The sequence below is a fragment of the Lissotriton helveticus genome, chromosome 10, assembly GCF_964261635.1.
Source record: "Lissotriton helveticus chromosome 10, aLisHel1.1, whole genome shotgun sequence".
Classification (NCBI taxonomy): domain Eukaryota; kingdom Metazoa; phylum Chordata; class Amphibia; order Caudata; family Salamandridae; genus Lissotriton; species Lissotriton helveticus.
Genome location: NC_136071.1, coordinates 380,153,386 through 380,171,995, shown reverse-complemented (window position 1 = coordinate 380,171,995; position 18,610 = coordinate 380,153,386). Strand labels below are relative to the sequence as shown.

General features: G+C 42.6%; 1 protein-coding gene across 6 annotated transcripts in view; it reads right to left on the bottom strand.

The window, feature by feature from the left end:
* The window catches only part of AOC1 (amine oxidase copper containing 1), a 258,333-nt gene that overhangs the window by 67,496 nt on the left and 172,227 nt on the right, over window positions 1–18,610 (bottom strand). For all 6 annotated transcript variants that reach the window (XM_078662761.1, XM_078662762.1, XM_078662763.1 and 3 more), the window contains one exon: window positions 11,298–11,586. In XM_078662761.1, coding sequence (XP_078518887.1) covers window positions 11,298–11,586 — 289 coding nt within the window. The remainder of the gene's footprint in view (window positions 1–11,297; window positions 11,587–18,610) is intronic.

The window sequence follows — 18,610 nt, the reverse complement described above, 5'->3', positions numbered from 1 at the left end:
CGGCTTTCTACACAAGCAAAGGCACTTTTAATACCTCAATTCTTGATTATATGATTTATAGTCTTGATCTGTTCGGATCAGCCTACAATTAAACACTAAGGGGCCCATTAGGATGGCGGGCGGACTTTGCCCGCCCACCATCCTTGCGGTATTAGGGACCGCCCGCCATAAAGGCGGGGGTCCCGTCGGCAGCATTAGGATGCGCCCGCCACAGTGGCAGGCGCATCCCGCATTCCTACCATTGTGGCGGGCGGTGCACTTAGCACCGCCTGCCACAATGGCAGGAAAGCATGCTGTGCACTTCCATGAACAGCATGGCAGGCAACGCGCGGTGCCTGCCATGCTGTGCCTGGAACTGCTGGGGGGTACCATAGGTGCCCCCCATGTGCACCCCCCACCCCCCCCCCCCGGAGTCCCTGGGGGCCCGCAACAGGCCCCCGCAGGGATTCTCTGCATGCCTTTCCATGGCGGCATTGCCGCCACAGAAAGGCATCCACAATTGCCCATCATAATATGGCTGGCGGTGTCTGATAGACACCGCCACCATATTATTCCTTTTCCGCCCCGGCCGCCAGGCGACCGGGGCGGAAAAGCGGCGGACTGTCTTTCCGTCCGCCGAGGTCCCCCCGCCATACTAATATGGCGGGGGGAAAACAAATGCGGATGTCCGGCGGATTGCCCCCGCCTGGCTGGCAGTGGCTACCGCCAGCCTAGCGGGGGCAATCCGCCCGACATCATAATGGGCCCCTAAATTTGGAATAGGAAGTGATCATGCAATATTACACTTAACAGATTTAAGACTAAACCCAACATCTCCTGGGCACATCATATAACTACAAAGTACAGTACCTGCAAACTAGGTCCAAGGGCAGCTGTTATGGAATTCTAGAACATATAAAACAATTATGCAAGTAATTCAGATGGCACAACCACTACAGACTATTCACTCAATAAATCCAATAACAAATTTTGAGGCTGTCATCAATAAATTGGTACAATTTCTGCATGAAAATTTAAAACAACCAATGCCAAGATCACGAAAAAACAAAAGACGTAACACAAAAATAAAGGCAACGGGATTAAATAAACTAATAAGGGCACAATATCTTCAATTTTCTGATATCAGAAAATGCAAAATCAATAAATTAAAAAAACGTTGCAGGAGAGATAAGGAAAAAAGCGAAAAAAGACACAGGACAAAAAATGGGTGGACTTACAGATAGCAGCAAAACAAAACAATAAATACCACTACTGGAATATAATTGCCACAGAAACGGGCACAAAAAAATCACTACAAGCAATTCCAGTCTCCCTATCGGAATGGGAAATATTCATAACCAACTTATATAAAACAAATGAAAAGACAGAAAGAGTGACTCTAACGCCAAGCAAGAGAGGAAGGGAAAAAATTACAGGTAAAGAGGCTCCATCTCCTCCTCAAATTGAAGTTTACATAAAAAAGGCAAGATCGTCGGCAGCAACGGAACTGGACCAAATCCCAATGAAGGTCCTTAAAAGCAACCACAAGAGTGGAGCAAGTTTCTAGCTCGTCTTTTTTTCTACATATTTGAAACTGGCGCAATACCAAAGTCCTGGAAGGGGAAAATTGTAATTCCAATCTATAAGAAGGGCTCCAGGCTGCTCCCCTGCAATTACCGGCAGATAGCTCTCCTTGACGCAACTGGGAAGATCTTTGCGGCAGCTGTTTTAGATCATCTCAAAGATTGGGCTATTTCAACTGGTTCCATTCCTGTAAATCAAGCCGGGCTCAGAACAAAACACTTGCTTACTGACAATATAGCAGTGCTACAAATGATAATGGATAAATATGTCATCAATAAGTCTCAAGTTGTGTGCGCAGTCTTCGTCAACTTTACCACTGCATTTGACAGGGTAGACAGAGCTATGCTCTGGAAAAAATTCCAAAGAATGGGAATTACAGATAACCTCCTTCACTTAATAATATCATTCTACTCAGGGACATGGTATCAAGTTCAAATGGGGAGGGAGAAGGGTCTCACCAGCCCAATACCTACACCTAACGGCCTGCGGCAAGGGTGCCTCCTAGCTCCCATACTTTTCTCTTTATATCTTAGTGACTTGCTGGAAAGTCCAAACAGTTTAACAATTTTCCACATAAACTCGCATCTTATAAAATCCACACTACGATATACGCAGATGATGTGGTCATCATAGATCTGACTCCATTTGGTCTGCAAAGAATTCTGCAGGCACACACTAACTATACAGAAGAAAATTATTTCATACCTAATGTCACTAAAACAAAAATCATCACGTTTACAAGAAGGAAACAATATCTTAAATGCAACTGGTCTTTAGGGGGAAAACCGCTGGAAGTTGTAAAGAAATATACATACCTAGGGAGAATTATTTCACAATCTTTGCAAAACCTGCCCCACTTGCAAAACCTGGGCCATAAAGTCGATGTCCACCTAGGTGCTCTCCAACGATTATACTCTTCCACTGGTCAAAGGCACTTCTCTTCCCTTCTACAAGTATCTAGCTCTAAGATTCCCTCAGTACTATCATATGCAAGAGAATACATTCCAATAAGTCAATGGAAACATCTTGACCTGAAAGAAGGGAAAGTCCTCCGGAAACTGATTAAGATGTCACAAGCTGTGCTGGTCCAAGCTCTTCGTCTCAAACTCTCATTAGTCAGTTCTTATGCAAGAGGGATCAATAACATAATAAGATGGGCATATAACCTTGTCCACGCAGATCATAGAACTCTACGATCCTTACTAAAAATTGAGACATTCGAGCAAGAATCGCCGAATTATGTATTTTGTAGAAACATATCTATCGCTTTTAAACTATCAAATGTTACTCTTGATTTGTTGAAATCATAGACTCCAGCACATCTGAAACTTTTCTTAAAACATTTAACACCAATGTTAAGCAAGGATCTTGATATCCAACACTGCTCCGAACTACCATTGTATAAACAATATGCGGAAACTATTGTATATAAAAAGTGCAGCAGTATATCTTTTTTAACTTAAACCATGGAGTTAGGCGAAGCATTATATTACTCCATCTTGGGATACTGCCTTTAAAATCATTCACCTTTAAGTGGTATCCAAAGGAAAAAGCCACTAGTCTCTGTGATGTATGTAAAGGCGGGGTGCAAGACTTAGAACACATGTTATTCGTTTGCTCAAACTTGAATGTCGTAGAAGCTAGAAAGAGATTTTTGAAACCAATCTGAACAAACTGTAAAATTAACTCTGTTCAGAACCTGCTTTCTCTCTGTAAGGCACCGCCTAATGAATTTGTGTGTATTAATATGTTTACATTTTTTAAATCATTTTTAACTTTGTTTTAGAATGACAATTTTACTATTCAAATGTAATTTTAATCTTTAAATATTTGTTGTTCTCAGTCGAGAACTAAATCAATTAAACTTAAACTTGTGAAACTAGTTACACATGATGATTCCCAAATGCCAGTGGCCTATTTCTCTGCCACTGCTGACGTAGTAGCTGCAGTGCTTCCAGGTTGCCTAAAGGCTATGGCTGCTGCATGTGTCAGCATTGAACAGAGTGAGAGCATCGTAATATGCTATCCACTTACAGTGATCGTTCACCACTCCCTTGACTAGTAGAAATCTTACGAAATATGAGAAGATCATACTGATGGTCCATAACATAATGTTAAAGAGATGTTGTAGTCTGAATCCTGTTATGTTTTTGCCATTGTCAGAAAATTAAATTAATAAGGGGGGGTTTGAGCACAACTGTTTTGATGTGACTGAAGTATGCACCAAGCCAAGACCTGATATTAAAGATGACCCCCTTGCAGAGTATGATTATGTATTGTTTGTGGACAGCTCATGCTTAAAAGATGATGGTAGAAATATTAGAGGTGCTTACTCTGTCTGCACTTTAGAAGTGTAGTATAAGCATCCTGGCTGCGTGATGTAATCTCTGCCTAAGTGGCTTAATTGGTCATTCTTACTGGAGCTTGCTGTGTCTCAGACTAATTGAAAGTCACCATTTTTACTAATAGCAAGTATGGCTTTGGGGTTGTTTAAAACTTTGAAAAGCAGTGGTTGTAAAGTGGGTTTATGACATTTTTCAAGTCTCCAATTAGGTTCAGAAACTACATGCTGAAATTGTTGGAAGTGCTGCAAATGCTGTTTGAAATTGCAGTGTTGAAATGCACAGCACAAAGGGTGGAAATGATTATGTTGCTGCCAGAAATCGGTATGCCAACGAAGTTGCTCCGTATTGCGTGGAGGGATCCTATGCATTTAAGGGAGAGTATTCAAATTAGTCTGAAAACAAGGCCAACTTTAATTTGATGTTGGCCATTGCTCATACATGGAAAGAAGTCAAGAGATTGCAGGAAGAAGTGCCAGAGGTTGAACAGCAGGGTTGGGTCAGAGCTATGTAGGACTGAGGATGTGATCTGGGTCTCAGCTGATGAGAGACGTGTGTTGCCAGATTGCCACTGATGGTCAGACACATTCAAGGTCCCACACATATGGAGACGCCATGCTGAAGCTGCTCAGGCAGAATTGGTTAAATCCCTGTTTCAGATTAATGGCTGAGAATCTTTGTCACCGTTGTGTTACATGCCAGCAATTGAATGTAGGAAGGAGAACCACAGTAACACAGAGTCACATAGGGAGATCAGCAGCTTCCTTTAACAGTATTCAGTTGGATTTTATCAAAATGTCTGTAGGCAATAGCCTGTGAGATGTCCTGGTTGGTTTGCGCATTTTCTCCTGTTATGTGGAAGCCAGCCTGAGTAGAAGAAATGACAGCTTCACCGTAGCTGAGGTATTTCTGTGTAATGTAATACCTTGGTTTGAATTCCCAGTTTTTCATGAGTCAGATTGTGGAACTCATCTCAACAATGAAGTTCTGAGAATGATGTGCGTAGCTTTAAAAGTTGAACAGAGACTGCACTGTAGTTACTGACCAGAAGCATCTGGAATCGTCTAACAAGTGAACTGAACTTTGAAGTTCAGTCCGGCTGAGTGTGTGTGTTTACCTCTTTAAAGTGGCTGGATGCCTTGCCTTTGGTGTTGATGAGTCTCCGAAGTACCCTTGATCGTCGAAAAGGATTATCGACACACAAAATCCTCATGGGATGGGTCATGAGGCTGCCTTTTGTGCCTGCTAATGCACTTGTGTATGTTTTAGATTGTATTTGTCTTGATGACTGCAAAGGACAGGTTTATGTGGGGTGACATGCCTCTCACTAGGTTAAAGATGTGACTGCCCTCCTGCATCAAAAGCAGTGCCACAACTTTAGTCCTGGAGAGTAAGCCAAGGAGTTGTGAGAGATTGAAACTGAATTTATCTGTGGAACACATCCCACAAACTGTCACAGAGGAGACTGAGCCAAGAGGACTAACAGACAGCGAAGTTTAACAGTTAGTAGTCAGATATTCGAAGAGAACGAGGGTGCCTAGTCGGAGATACTCAGCTCCTGAATGGACGCACTTTGCAGAAAGCGGATTTGATCTAATCAGTTATGACTTGGATGGAGAAGAAATAGTGCTTTAAGAACCACAGGCTAACAAAATGAAGATTTGTTGGATTTTTAGTTACAAGCCCTATAAAAGTACTGTGTTGATGAAAGGAAACTTTGTTGAATTCTGAAGATTCCTTTGGGCCAAGGGTCCTGAAGAAGAGTAGGGTTGCCATTTTAGAAGAAGATGGAGTAGAGCTAGGGAAGACTCTTGAAAATAACTGTACATAAAATAATCATGTCACAACAAGAACAATTTTGCCATTTTGTACATGTAGAAGTCATTTGCAGTAATCATCAAATCACATTGCAACCTTTTACGGTCTGACTATAGAGAAACCAAGGTTATCTTTCAAAGAATCAACGTAGAGTATTTCTTGCTGTTGTGTTAATTATCCTCATAATTTGTATAACTGATTTGTTAATACTGTTAAGCTCCCCAGTTTGCATTGGCCCCATTAGGTCACCCTCTAAACTCACTTCCCATGTTCCTTCAGTACAAGCCTCGAACTTAGAATTTTACATAAGGATACTTTAGAAGGAGACTTTTTTTCTAATGCATTCTTTTAAAATTGCTATATGAGTATACCAGTGTTATGAACCCCAAAGAATATGAGAACCCATTCACCTATATAAGTAGCAGCGCATGTCACATACCATCACAATCCCCTTACTTATGGTATTTCCTATAGTATTCTTCTTAGTCTTTTTTATCATCAGGGTCATTTTGAATATTATTTCTCAAAGTATGTCTTTGTATCTTATTAAAATACTGGTGGACTGCCTGTTTCTCTGTCCGGGCGATGGAGAAAATTAGTCCTTCGCCATGGCAGAGCTTCTGTCCGCCACATTTAGAAATGACTGCCAAGTTGGCAGTTATTTCTAAAGCATCATTTCACAGTGGTTCCTGTCAATGCTTTTAACAGTTTTCATGTAGGATTTTCAAAGAGGAAACCCCAAAATTGGATGTTCTCTTTGGAAATATAAAAGTTAAAGCCCCGTTTGTCATGGGAGTCGTGTCCCATGGCGAGGTTGGAATTATTTCTTTTTTACTGTTCTTCACTGCCTGGGTTTGCCTGAGGGTGATGGACAGTGAAAAAAATCCGCTTTATGTATGGACATATAGCCAATTCTCTGACCACTCTTATGACATCGGGTCATCTGAGAAGTTGACTAGAGAGGAGATGGAGTAGTCACCACCATAGCCAAACTTAAGGTCCATCTGATCCGATGGGTGGACCACTATATTGGCAAGGAGGGAACTGTGTCACTTTTAGCATTTCTTTAGGTCCCTAACTAAACCTGATGTTTTCCGAGCTCACAGAAATAGCCTGGCATGTTTGATGAATGCTATTGAGAAGAAAGAAATTGATGATTTGGCGAATGGGAGAGATACAATATGTCATATAACTGTGGCAGGATGGATGTAATGAAAGATATATGGGAGGAGGAGACGTACAAAGAGATGGGAGTTTATCCTAAATTAAATTTAGACTGTCAACACCAGGGGAAGTTATGTATCCAAAGGAGGGAAGATAAGATTGAGAATGCTCAATTTATGGGTGCATAACAGTGTGCTTACAAGTTTGAAGTTCTAGGTAACACAAACGTGCTTGCAGGAAAGGATCCTGTTATTCCTGGAGTTTATTTTGTGTGTGGATAGCAAGCTTATCTCAAGCTGCCTGAAAATAGGGCAGGGACGTGATATTTATGTTATGTTTAACCTTCAGTAGGTGTTGGTTTGAATGACTGAAAGATTATAAAGCTTTCCACACTAGTGGACAAGCTTGCAGCTAGTCCAGCTGGAGCTTTGCTAACTATTGATACTGAACTGATAGATTTTAGGTCTAGGGTTTTGCCAATTAGATATTTTGTTAGTGAAAGAGGATGAGTTCGCAAAACGCTGAACGTTCAACAGTGTTACACATTTATAATCAATAAGAGTTAGGAATAAGAGGACTTTTGAAAACTATCACTGGAGTGGCAATAGATTTGTAGAAGTTGGAAGCAACAGTTGCTTGGGAAGCAGTTGGAAAGGGATTTTCTCCTCTAGGTAGTTGGCCTAGCAATATTGGTAGTGGATTTCTAACTGCTATCTTGAGACCTATATTTATTGTTGCAGTTTGCTTGATTTGTCCGTTTCCTATGGTGAGGTATTTAAGAGATGACGTTGAGTTAGAGGAGAAGCAATGTAAGGCCAATGAAGAGCTGAGTGAATTAGAAAAGTCCAAACGTAAGCAGCAACGAACTAGTCTTTGAAGATGTTCCTAGAATGACGATCTATTTTGTGTGGTAAATATTCTAGCCAGCAACAGAGGCATTAAAACTGCGCAATTTAGTGCTCTATACATTCATTGATGATTATATTCACCCGTGTGATAAAGTAATTACTCTGTGTGCAATGTATTAATCAGAGTATTAATTAGCGGCAACATTGACAGGTAGTAGAAGTCACATTTATATAATCAAACCAGAGTGAATTTTCTTATGCCAACCGTATATATTCGATTGCCATTTTCCTCACTTAACGTTGATCTGACTGTGACTAGGCCCAAGCTACTCGAATTGTTTCTTCATGAAATGCACTGTAAACATTCAAGTTTCCTTACCCCTGTAGGTGCCTTTTCAGTGTTTGTTAGTTGGAATAGCCTTTTGTTTTTACTATGAAACTGTTAAACAAGAGAGCACTAATTGAAACATGGCAGTGGATGTGCAGTGCGCAGGGATGGGAGAGCCTCCTGTACCAGGAAGACCAGACCATCGTAACTTTCCAAGCGATGCAGTTTTGTACTTCTTTGTTCGAGGATGAGTACTTAGGGAGTTCGCCTGCTCCCAGGAGACAGTGTATCCTGATTGGCTCATCCAGAGGGAGTTGGATTGCTGACGTTTTCAGAAATTACTATTTCATATTGATTGCTTATTTTCTTAAAATAGTTTAGGAGATCCTGTCCTAACTTCGCTGAGGGAAGACCTTTCAGTAACTCTGTTAATTTCCCCATACCAAGGATTTGAGCTTCATGCTTGATCATCTGTGCACCTTTCCCCTGAACCTTACTGTGGTTCATCTGATACAGACACCTTCCACTCAGAGTTTTAACCCTTGTCACTTTTAATGCCTTACTTAGATTAGGAAGGTTTCTTTATAGAACCAATTATTTCCTGTGTTATGCGCTGTTTATTGTCATATTTTGCATCTTTCTTATCATAATGTACAAATTGAGACAGTATGACCGAATGATATATGCTTCCTTGATAAACTGATTCATTGATTGATTGACTTGCAACCTTGACTAAATTTGATAATAAAACCTTCATGGTTGGACGCCATTTTCTCTGTCGTTTGTGTGGAGCAAAATTGGTTTTACTAAAAATATAAATGTTTTGCTGATCTTATCTTCTTTCATATGCTTCCAGTCAAAAATAAATGGTTCATATGACCAGTGGCGGTTTGTGTATGACAGCTACACACAGGGGCTTATTTATGAGAGCCTTGCATCACTTTTGCACCATGTAAAGTGGTACATGCGTGATGTAGGGCTCTCAATCCGATTTTCGAAGCCGCTCAAAGACACCCTGCATGGCTTTGAGTGGTCTCATAGATCTTGAGTAAGGCAATGCAGCGCAAATTGCTGTGTCTCCTTACTCTGTGCCCGGTAGCCATTAGATGGGCGTTGCAGTAGGGTTTCCCATGCAGTATCCATGGATTTAGATGCTGCCCCAGATTTATAAAATCATGCAAACATGGGGAAGCACCAAATCCATACGCCCCAAGGCGAGGTGTAACAGGGAGAAATATGTTTATTTCACCTAATTTTTTCTCTTTCAATGTGTGCTGCGCTCTGCAGTACACATAGAATGGGGAAAATGACTCTTATGATTGTTTTTGGGCAGGAAGGTGTCCCTTCCTGCACCAAAACAATCCTGCATGCAACAGAGGCACCCTTGCACCATGGTGCAAGGTCACATATTTCAACCCAAATTGGAAACCTCATCTTTTATTAAAAAAATAGGCATTATGATTCTGCTCTGTCAGTAGTTCACCATTGTGATAACTATTCTGCTGAAATGTGACATACATTTTTCTGTAAGGTAGGTATATTGGAAGCTGATTAAACCTCCATATGGTTTAATCCCATAATGACTTCCCCAAAAGCAAATTGTCTAATACACATGGAGAATGAGGATGGAGTGAGGGGCAGGATGTATTATTAAAACCTTAGACCCTGTATACCACAGCATGGAGGATGAACATGGAACTGGTATTATATATTGTACATTGGAGAGGAACTTTTGAAAATATTTTCTTCATTACAAGGCACCTGAATATTATTATGTTACTCTGCAAGAGGGGTGCTATTATATGACTTAGGTGTGAGAAAGAAGTACAGTGGAAGCTAAGATGAGAGCATTCTGACATTATAATTCTAGACCTATAAAGAAAGTTCAGACAATTGCTGTTTGGACTCCAAGGCTATTGTGTTATGCTAGCTAGGAGGTCTATTTAAAATAAATCAAAAAATATCCACACTGCTCTGTCATTTCAGCCTCTTAAAGAGTAAACAATAAACAAGTTTTAACCTCTTGAGCTGAACACAGAATTCAAGCCAAAGGGCAGTATTAACGTGAGGGTCAAGTGCTTCCATCCGCTTCTGTGATATCTCTGTACTTTGGGATTACACAAGGTATTTCTGTTTACTTGAATGCAGTAGAGGTGGTGCACTGTGTCTTCCCATTCAACGTTTAGGGAGATTTTCAAACTGTGCATGGGCAGTAGTCTTTTGCATATGTAGGAATCCTGTTGTGCATGTGCATACTTCATGTTACTGAATCAAGTGCATGGGAAAAGCAGTCCACTAATGTGCTCTAAATGTGAACCGCCCAGCTAAAGATACACATTTATTGTGTCTTTCTGACATCTACAGAAGTCTTTGAAGTGGCCCAGGAGGATTTCAGAAACTGCTCAGTGTCAACCAGGAAGCTCTACGCAGACTCCATCAAGGGCTGATCTGTTGATGTCAGAAGATGAGCCCTTTTCACACTTCCCCCTTGAAGTGGGTTCTGTAAGCTCATACAAGAAAATGAGTTGGCTGTGACTACTGGGCCTTTCAAGTGGTGGCAGCCACCTGCATGCAAACACAATGAGCAGCAGGTGAGCCACCAGGTAGGCACATTTACCGAGCAAATCCTGTACAGGGGTATATCCAAGGGATAAAGACCCACGCTACTCAGCGTTTTGCCAGATGCCCTCCCACACCTGGTGAAACTAAATGCACATTGTTTTTCTGCTGGAAGCAGGAGTAACACGGGAAAGATGTAGGAATCAAAAATCATATGTGGTAATTGATGCAGAAATTCCAGGTCGTGCAAACTTGTCCCTATTCTGGGTACAGAAACACATGATGACCGGTAATGGTAACTCTGAGCCCAATATCTCCCCGTCTGGAGATCATCCATCTCAAAATGGGCCCCTTACTGCTTTGTGCTGCGCTGTCTCAAGCATGTGCAACAGAACTGTGCCCTTGTACGGGAAGCAAATCCAGGTGCCCCATCAATAATACGTGGACTGATTCCTAAAACAAGATATAACTACTGATATGACCTTTAGACCAGGACTTAAAAATCAAAGTGTGGACCCCAGATTTCAACGTTAGTCTCTGGAACTGGTCTCTACAACTGGACAGTTGTAGGCTTGCCCACCTAGACGTGCCCACCTAAACGGGCCCATTTGAAATATAGGCAATATTTTTGAGGAGCCCTTACCAAGTGCCATCCTCTCAAACCTGTGTCCTTACCGTGACCACGAGATACCATTTTCCTCTCTCCAACCCCTGGGTAGAACTTTATCCCCATGGGAATTGTACTGGATCCTGTAACTCCTTTGTGCACCCCAGCGGTTCTGCTTGTTTGGGTTGTAAAATGTGAAGTACTTGGGCATCGGTTTCCCAAAGGGAAAGGCGGCCTCACGCTCGGTCAAACGCTGCAAGCGCTGAAGTTTTGGCTGGATGATTCTGTGGCGTGGGCTCCAGGGGTTGGTGATGTTCTCGTACTCCAGATCCACTGTTTCAAAGCTGTTCTCTGCACCTGCACAGAATGAATAAACACAGTTTATTTGCAACCGACCTAAACTATAACCTGTGATGTGTGAGGGCTATCTATCTTTGTGATGCATTTACAAATACAAGTAATCTATAGATCAATGATTTAACAAATGGCTCCAATGGAATTGCCCAGGTGTAGTAGTCTAACAAAGGGGTAGAAGTACTGTAACTGGATGGAGAATTGGCACTTGCCGAGGGAGAATTTAGAGGGAGCACTTATAAGGTCAATGGATTACAGTTCACAGTAGGTGTGCTGGAGGTTTGGCTTAGAAGGGGTGTGTTCTCTGGGATTGTCAGTTTAATTCCCTCTAGTTTAAATTAAAATTCAATGATAGGTTTTACAGTTTCCTCCAGCAATATCTTGAAAAAGGGGGGAAAGGAAGCAATTCTGCCATGCTTATTTGGCACTCTGATCTTGTCAACGATTCTTCAAAAAAACTACAAAAATATGTATATAGAGAACATTTTAATTCACCCTTTGTATTTATAACTTATTTTTTTAATTTATTCATTTTAACCGCATCGCTGCGGCGGCTATTCCGCCGCAGCGCTAAGGGGGCGGGGCGGCCGTGCGGCGGGCGCATGCTGGTGACGGAACCGTTCCGTCACCAGCCGCGGTTGCGCTGTGCTCATGACGGAGCGCTCCCGTCATGGCCCCGCCCGCTCAATAGAACGCCCAGCGCAGGCGCGGAATCCGCGCTGCGTAGGCGCGGCGGCCCAGCCATGACGTAACCGCTCCGTCATCAGCACAGCACCACCGCAGCTGATGACGGAGCGGTTCCGTCATAAGCATCGAAAGGGTTATAGTACATTTTAACTCACATATTTTTAAATGGCTTCTGTTTGCTTGGCTTGTGAGCGTGACCATTTCTTGATATATGGTTTGGCCTTTTTTAGTATAGTTTTATATAGAAGCTTCGTCTTTCCACTGTCAAGGGCAGGGTGTAGTGAGGCCCTCTTGGACCCACTTTGCTTCTCCATTTTAGTTTGTCATTTTACACGTTTTAGCGGACATCATTTTAGTTATATTATTTTTACATGTTTTGCTAGCACAATAATATTCTAAGAAGACACAGTACATACTTCTTGTTTTCAGAAAGCCTTTCCTGCTATATAATCAGTACACTTCGTTCAAGGCTAGGAACACAGAAAAAGATATCCATGTGCTGGCATTGTCCATTCAGAGACAGTTTCTAACATCTCGACGCATCTTTGCATCAGACCTGTATCTCTAACGCAGTGGTTTTAATATATAAACAGTTCACTGTCCTTTTACAGGTCAGAGGGGCTTTCCTGGAATGAATGCTGTGTTCAACATGCAGCTCTCCTGACACTGATCTTCCTTCCTGCAGAGAACGATTGCCGATCCTACTTCTGGCCAAGCCATCTATGTATGGGTCTCTGTCTAACCTCAGATATCTGGCAGAGGGTACAGTCACTATACGCTCAGACTAGGAATAGTGATAGGTAGGAATATATATAGAAATTAGACTGTCATGTTTGGACTGTTCATTCTTTTCACCGTGTTCATAATGCTATTTACTTTGCTTTGTTTCATCTGCCTAATAATCACAGCTCTTTCTCTTTATGCAAGATTAAGATTGTTTTAAGAAATGTAATGAAAACGTTATTTGTATCTTTCTCATGTTTACCAAGGGCATGCATGAGTATACAACAAAAGAGTTAAGATCTGTTTACACAGTTCCCTTGGAATCAGAGTGTCATGATCGAGGTTGCAAAAAGTACCTGCCACCCCAGGAAAGTTAAGGGTTCAGGTGAGGCATTGTGAGCTAGCTAGGGATTAGGGCTGACAGTCTCTGATGGTGTAGACGGAATCAGTCCCTACATTCTGAAGTCCTGTTGTCCTAATACGCAGTCCTTCCTTTTTTAATATTAACCGTATAACAGGGGTTTGGGTTAGCACCCTACAACCATTGAATTTCATATGTATTTCATAGTTTGACTATGATGGATGTCATTCACATTTTTACTTCACCCATCACAGCATACAGCATGATGCCACTGGCTTAACCGACTGTGAGTAACAGCATTTTGATCTTACACAATGTACACATCTGCTCATTAAGTAATCCCATCTAGCAGCAGGGACTACTAGCACACTGTGGTCTTTTGGATAAAATCCTGCACACAACGCTTGCCTTCATGCAATGTGTTTGCCTTCATAAAATCATGGTCAGCACTGGAAAGGATGAAAGATCACTAACCCCCAGATCGATTGGCTTTGCTAATGTGTATATATAAGTTGTGGTCGTTCACCTCTTTTGCACTAGTCATCAAGCCTGTGGCATTTCGTCAAAAGTTATGTTGTCCATTTGCATTACCGTTGACATATAGAGATGAGGTATCAACTAATACTTTTGTTAGATTTGAGGACTGGGTGAACTGAAAAAGAGCTAATATGGCCATGTATTTGGAAACTCAGCCACCTGTAAAGCTCTCGAATGCTATTGAGGAGTACGACAGTCAGTGGGCTAACTCCACAGGACAAGGGTGAGCGGTGCCTATGAGTGCACATTGATGACGGAGGTATAAAGTGGCAAAGGTTAACTGGGTAGGAGTCCCCTCAATGACTACTCACCATCTCTCTTTAAAAGTTCCTGCACAGACAGATAAAACTGAAAAGAGGGAAGATATACAGGGAATCTTGGAAAAGAATAGGACAGACCAGCTCAGATGTTTGACATCTGCCATGAGGCTAGTGGATGTGCCAACTCTTGGCATATATGTCTAACGTTCACTGATTTCTCTACAGGACTAGTAGGGCAAGTCCCCTTATTAGCACCAGGACAAGTGGGGGAGAATATGATGCATTCCCGTTTGGGAGCCTTGCTGTATTGACCTATTAAGGAGTAGGCACTGTGACTCCTGCAGTGGTACACTGATACCCAAAAAAAGAGTCTGCAGGCGTGGGTGACTGGAAAGTGACTGTCGCAGGACAGGAGACTGCCAGTGCTGTGCAGATGTCCAGGTGCATGGGTAGAGTCTTGACAGGAGTTCTGTTGTCTGCCTTGTGTAGAGAAGGATGAGTGAGTGATGGGGAAATGACCCTGAAAAGAAAACTCCAGATTTGGACTAGGATTCCACAGAAGGTCCATAGAGCTGAGCAGGACTTGAATCACCTTCTATGCGTGTCATATGTGGCCTGTTGTAAGCTCGTTTTTCACCATCCCATTGCTCTCCCAGTTGCCCTTGCTGATAGTTAAGAGGTTTCATTGAACACAGTCCAGTAAACTGTGAGCACATCTGAGTGGCAGGGGCTGCAGGTGCCTTTGCTACACCCCTGATTGCCAGAGAAAATAATTCCTGGTCTTGCATCAGGCTGCTTTCCTATTTGAAATATTATTTCAGAAAGCAACTGAAGAGTTTCCTTTGTGTGGTCTGGACTTTTTGTTTCAATCACTTATGAACAGTGCACGTTATTACACTGATTGAAAGTTAAACCAGTCGACCTACCTGTATGGCTGGACCTAGCACCTGCAACAGGAACCTTGAAAATTGTGACCATACAAAGTTAATATAGGCTTCATACGGTCCTTGATTTGATCTGTTCCTGTTAAAGGAGCTGGGCCCAGCCACATAATTGGGGTACAGTTGTTATAGGGAGAAGTTTGGGAACCTCACAGATTTGAGAACTTCCTATCACAGAAATGTGAGGAAAATGCATGATTTTAGTCAAAGTTTGCATAACATTCAGGATCATATGAATGTCATATTCCAGATATTCTGACATACAGCCTAGGTTTGTATGTCATGAAAAAGCAATGCTAAACAGAGTAGAGCAGGTCTTGTGTAAAATGCAGCAATAGGTGCTTTCGTTTGAAAAGTCACTGTGAAGTTCCATAGGCCGGTCTTTTTATATTATCAAAAAGCCAAGAGGATTATACAAAAAAGTGATAGATGGAATGCTTGAATTAATTTTACCCGATGGTAATTACTCAGGGTCATTTCTTAGCCCATTGTTTTTTTGCCCACCATGCCATCTGAGTTTGGAACCCGTCATATGCAAATCAGTCTTGACCCTGCTCCAGTGGGAACAGTCCACCCTGAACCAGAACACGTGTGACAGCCTAAGTGGGATGCATATCCCCAGATGTGGGTCCTGTGCATACTGTGCCACTTGGTCCAAGCTATACCCAGCTGATGATACCAAACAAGGGCAAAACTTGGTCTGGGTTTATTGATTGCTGCTTTAGAGAGGACCTGGCTTTGCAGTGCGCATGTACTGTTCTCATTGGAGCAGTATCAAGATCGATTAGCTGGGTCCAAACTGAGGTGGCACGGTGAGCAAATAACGTTGGATTGGGATGCGACCTGAGTAATTACATGTAGCTGAGATTAGTTTAGACATTCCATTAATTACTGTTTTGTATACTTCACTTGCAAAGGGACGGCATATTTACCTTGTGAAAGGCACATTTTCAGATACACTAGGCAGGCATCATTACATGTTGTAAAAACCAATAGCAAAGGCAGTAGGCAGGCATCTTTCTGCTGTTTTTAGGAGGATATGTTCAATACAGTAAGCCTAGTGTTGGGTACCGTGAAAAGCATATAGCAAATGCAACAGGCAAAAACTTTATATGACATTTCAATTGTAGTATTTAGCTGTGTGCATTAAAGTACGTTTTCCTTTTTAAAGTACTGGTTGGGCAATGTTTTATTGAATGTTATTAGGGTGCACTACTGAGTTCTTATTGTCAGCACCTGCCCAGTGACCTTCAGTTTAATTCAGCAGTGTGAATGCCCCCAAACAACAGAGGTGAACGACTCCAATTTACATATCCACATTAGCTAGGCCAATCGGTTTGGGGTGAGTGATCTTTCACCTTTTCCAGTGCTGACCATGATTTTATGACGGCACACACATTGCAATAAGGCAAGCGTTGGCTCCAGGATATTATCCAAAAGGCCATAGTGTGCTAGTAGTCCCTGCTGCTAGATGGGATTACTTATTGAGCAGTTGTGCACATTGTATAAGAACAAAATGCCGTCAGTCACAGTGAGTTAAGCAGTGGCATCATGCTGTATGCTGTGATGGATGAAGGCAAAACATGAATGACGGTGCGGCAGACCAATGGGTGAAAAGGGTTGACTGAACACCCCTCTCAGTATGCACAGTACATATATTTTTATTCTAAAAGAATAAGATCATGGCTAATGCTAGCAATGCAAACTAGCCAGAGCTTGCTGAGTTATGTGAGTGTGAATGTACTGGCAGCATTGCAGAAGAGGGCAGTGTGACTGGATGTATGATGGTACAACGTGGTACATAACATAAAAATGTTTCAAGAGAAGAAATAATATTGGATGAACGTTGGCATATCAAAAAGAAACGGTTAAAAGTTTTGGTGAAAACATGCACGCCAGAGGCGGCATGAAGCTGTGCGACTGGTTCTTTGGGGCTAGATGTAGTCCCATTTCATATAAGTTCATTTTTGACTAATGGCAGTGGGGTACGCCTAAAAACCGATCTGCACGCAATTGTTTATAAAGGCAAGAGAAAATTTGGAGAAAAAAAGAAATGTGGAAAGCAAGGTGTGCATCCCTTCATCTATGTGATATTCATAACTATACCCCTGCCCAGGGAGTGCACCCGTTGGATAAACAAGTATACAGAAAGTAAACGTAAGGAGATTTTGGAATCCACAAGAGTTGACAGAAAACCGGAGCTCACCGCAAGTGGTAAAGATGTTGTACAGAGTAATTCACGGATGGACACATTGAAGAGTTCGGCACTTTTTTCAATAAATTACACACAGCAATGAATTGACGGATTACAGACATGCATGTCGGGAAATGTAGTTTCATAAAATGAAGAAGGCACGCAAGGGCGGGGAGTTTTGGAGTCTCAGCCAATTGGGAGGGAGAACACACGGGTAGAGAGTTTCAAATAAGTAGGTGGGAATAGGTAAAGGATTACTGTTTGAGGAAGATGGCGATAACGAAGGGCTCTTAACGACTAGCATAGCAGGTATGTAGGGAAGTGGTTTGTAGAACAGGATTTGATTCAAAATGAAAAGATTGGGGCCCATTGGTGAAAGGGGGGGGGGAGAAAGCACCGACCCGAGACTCAATGTAAGTGTGATAAAGGCCGCTTTATTGGAAGCAGGTGCATCCTACACAATAACATCCTCGGCCTGCCCCGCACAATCTAAACCTCATAAATATGTAATTTCCTGCCTCACCCCCACCCCCTCCCCTAACTGATTCCCACAATCCACAAACAGTAACAATTAGCATAACGTCAATTTGCCTCTCCACCTGGCTAAATACTTTATTGTGCTTGACCTACCCCCCGATACTCCAAACAGTTCTCCTACTCTTCCCCCATATATTAGGAAGAACCGCCCCTACATACAGAATGCACCCCACACCTGCTCCAGCGACATGCGAAAACCCCCCACCCAATCCAAAAACCCCCTTTTTGCACAGAATACAAAACATTGTAAATAGCCTTGAAAAAGCCCTGGCGCAATTCGCCACAGAGGCGAAGCACGTGTCGGCGTTTTTATCTATACAAATAAAGAGCAATTATCCACAAAGCACGAACTCTTCTGCTTCTATTCATACAGAAAAGGATTGAGCCCAAGGACACCAAGATGTAACGTCCAACAAATTCATCACCCCGTCCAAACCCCTTCTTGCACCAGCCTCCAACAAAACACTGCCCCAAATCCCCATTGCCCCCAAACTCCCCCGCAAAGGAAACTCCCCCATAAAGAGTGGTGCCTGCCCGTGGGCACCCCCCCCCCCGAATCATGGCCCAGGGAGGGAGGGAGGGAAAAAATTGTCCAACCGCCACCCCCCGCCCGGCGGCCGAGACACCTCACTTAAAATGGTGTCTCTGCCGCGTGGCCGGACGGTTACTACAGCCCAGCCCAAAAGGAAGCCCAACCAAGCCCCGCCCCCAGCCCAAAAGCTACCAAAACACCCAAAACCCGTCCCCGTGCGGCGCCATCTCTACCCCCCCCTTTCCCCGGCCCCAA